The sequence below is a fragment of the Cynocephalus volans genome, chromosome 17, assembly GCF_027409185.1.
Source record: "Cynocephalus volans isolate mCynVol1 chromosome 17, mCynVol1.pri, whole genome shotgun sequence".
Classification (NCBI taxonomy): domain Eukaryota; kingdom Metazoa; phylum Chordata; class Mammalia; order Dermoptera; family Cynocephalidae; genus Cynocephalus; species Cynocephalus volans.
In genome coordinates this window covers 41,214,516-41,216,906 of record NC_084476.1, presented here as the reverse complement: position 1 = coordinate 41,216,906, position 2,391 = coordinate 41,214,516, and the positions used below count along the sequence as shown (strand labels likewise).

The 2,391-nt window shown below is 54.4% G+C and overlaps 1 protein-coding gene across 1 annotated transcript; it reads right to left on the bottom strand.

Moving 5' to 3' along the window:
* Positions 1–388: 388 nt before the first annotated feature.
* Positions 389–1,327, bottom strand: LOC134365435 (olfactory receptor 13J1). Its single transcript, XM_063081523.1, has one exon. It carries the CDS (start codon positions 1,325–1,327, stop codon positions 389–391), a length of 939 nt encoding a protein of 312 aa, XP_062937593.1.
* Between the last annotated feature and the right edge of the window lie 1,064 nt (positions 1,328–2,391).

Below are 2,391 nucleotides of genomic sequence, written 5' to 3'. Positions count from 1 at the left end.
GGAGGCCTCGATGCCTCACTGAGGAGCTGCTGCTCTATCCTTAGAGCAGTGGGAAGAGTGATGGGATCACACGTGCTTTTTGAAAAGCTCTCTCTGGATGCTGCATGGAGGAAGATTGGAAGGAGAACAAGACTGGTCTTCAGATCAGCCAGGAGGCTGGTCTGGAGGCCCAGGGAGAGATGCTGAGAGCTGGCCCAGGCGATGGCGGGGCAGGAGCGGGGGCGATCTGTGAGCTATTCTGGGGCAGGGTCAGTGGATTTGGTGCTGCCTTTCCGGGATGAGGACACCAGACCCATAGCCCTGCGCCCCACCTGTCCTCACTGGCATTGACATTTGATGGCCTCACCTGCTAACCTGAGACCCGTGCCTACGCAGAGCCCTGCCTCCCTCACCTGGAGGCCCGGCTCCTGCCCCACACCTTCCTGGAGGCCTCCTGCATGTCCTCGTTCCTCAGGGTGTAGATGACAGGGTTCAGCATGGGTGTCACCACAGCATAGAGGACCGTGAAGACCTCATCAGAGATGTGGGCCTCCTTGCTCTTGGGCTTCATGTACATGAAGATGACGGTGCCATAGAAAAGCAGCACCACAGCCAGGTGTGCTGAGCAGGTGGAGAAGGCCTTGCGGCGCCCGGCGGCTGAGGGCACCCTCAGGATGGTGGCCAGGATAAGCATGTAGGACAGGCAGATGAATGCCAGGGGCACAGGCAGCAGCAGGATGGCGCCCATCAGCAGGAAAGCCTCGCTGACTGACGTGTCACCACATGCCAGCTTCAGCACTGCCAGGATCTCACAGGTGAAGTGGTTGACCACACGGTGGCCACAGAAGGGCAGCCTCATGGCAATGACCGTCTCCGTCACTGACTTGAGGAGGCAGAGGACCCAGGCGGCTCCTGCCAGCAACAAGCAGAGCCGGTGGCTCATGAGCATAGGGTACCTGAGTGGCTGGCAGATGGCCAGGTAGCGATCATAGGCCATGATGGCGAGCAGCAGGCACTCCGTGGAGCCTGTGGACAGGCTCAGACACATCTGGATGGCACAGCCAGTAAAGGAGATAGTCTTTTGGGATGACAGGAGGTGCACCAGCATCAGGGGCACAAAGGTGGATGTGTAGCAGATGTCCACGATGGAGAGGTTGCCCAGGAAGAAGTACATGGGCGTGTGCAGGTGGATGTCTAGCATGCTCACCACCACAACGGCTGTGTTTCCCAGCAGGGTCACCAGATACATTGCTGAGCACAGAGGGAAGAGCAGGTGCTCCAGGAATGGATAGCCAGAAAATCCTTTCAGAAAGAACTCAGCAACCCCTGTCCTGTTGACTGGCTCCATGCTGCAGGAGAGACACACAGCTGGGAGGGAAGGAGAGAGGGTGCAGGGTGGTGGGAAGCTCGCAGAGCCTCTTCTGGGACAAGGCAGATGGCTGGGGTCTTTTCCAGCTCTGACACACTGTCTTTGACTTTGGGCCGTCCCCTTACCCTCTCTAGGCCTCTGTTAATCCATGTGAAAAATGAGGATTGATTTAGATCAGCATTTCCCTAAGAGAGTGTTAATAGAAATGTCAGTAGGCCATCTAAAAACTCAACTTGAGGCAACACTGGACTAATAAAAAATAAAGCTCTTTACTGCTGGACTTCTCAGAGGCTTTAATATGCTACTGTCATTTGTGACTTTCCAAAAGCAGTGCAGAACATGCACTCCCCATGGTTCCCCCTTTCACAGAACACGCATTAACCTACTGCAGATAAGCGTTCTACAAACAGGGTTTGGGAAACAATGGGTCAGAGGTCTTCAACTTTCACAAGCAACAGAATCACCTGGAAAGTTTGTTAAACCACACCTTGTTGGGCCCCCTCCCAGAGTTTCTGACTCAGCAGGTCTGGGTGATGCTGCTGTTGCTGGCCCAGGTACTATACAGTGAGAACTCTGGGCTAAATAGTCTGAGGGTCCTCCTGGCTTTAAGGAAGTCTCTGAGCCATTGTGTATATGGTTCCTACTGTCTGGAATGTCCTTCTCCTTTACCCCTCAGCCTGCAGAAACGTGACTTGTCAATTCAGGCCAGCCCTCGTCTCCATGTGCGAAGCATACACCATGCCTTGTGTTGGAGGGTCTGCTGGCCTCAAAGCCTATCAGTGGGAGTGTCTGCCTGTCCCCTCTGCAGGGTCAGTTTCATCAGCTACATTGTGTACATTGAACCTTCAGAATCTGCCTTGTTTGTAGGTTTTCTAGCTACAGTTGGACGGACCTTAGACCCTGCCCCGAGTCCCGATTTTCTCCAGGCCAAAGCCAAGTTGCTTTGACTTCATGAACTCCTGGGGCATTAGCACGGAAAGTGCCCTGAGAGGTCAATTCATTGGATCTGCCATTGTGCAGGGGGAAAACCGAGGTCATACTTG

Coding starts and splice junctions, on each gene's coding strand:
- LOC134365435 (XM_063081523.1), bottom strand. CDS start 1,327: ATGGAGCCAGTCAACAGGACAGGGGTTGCTGAGTTCTTTCTGAAAGGA.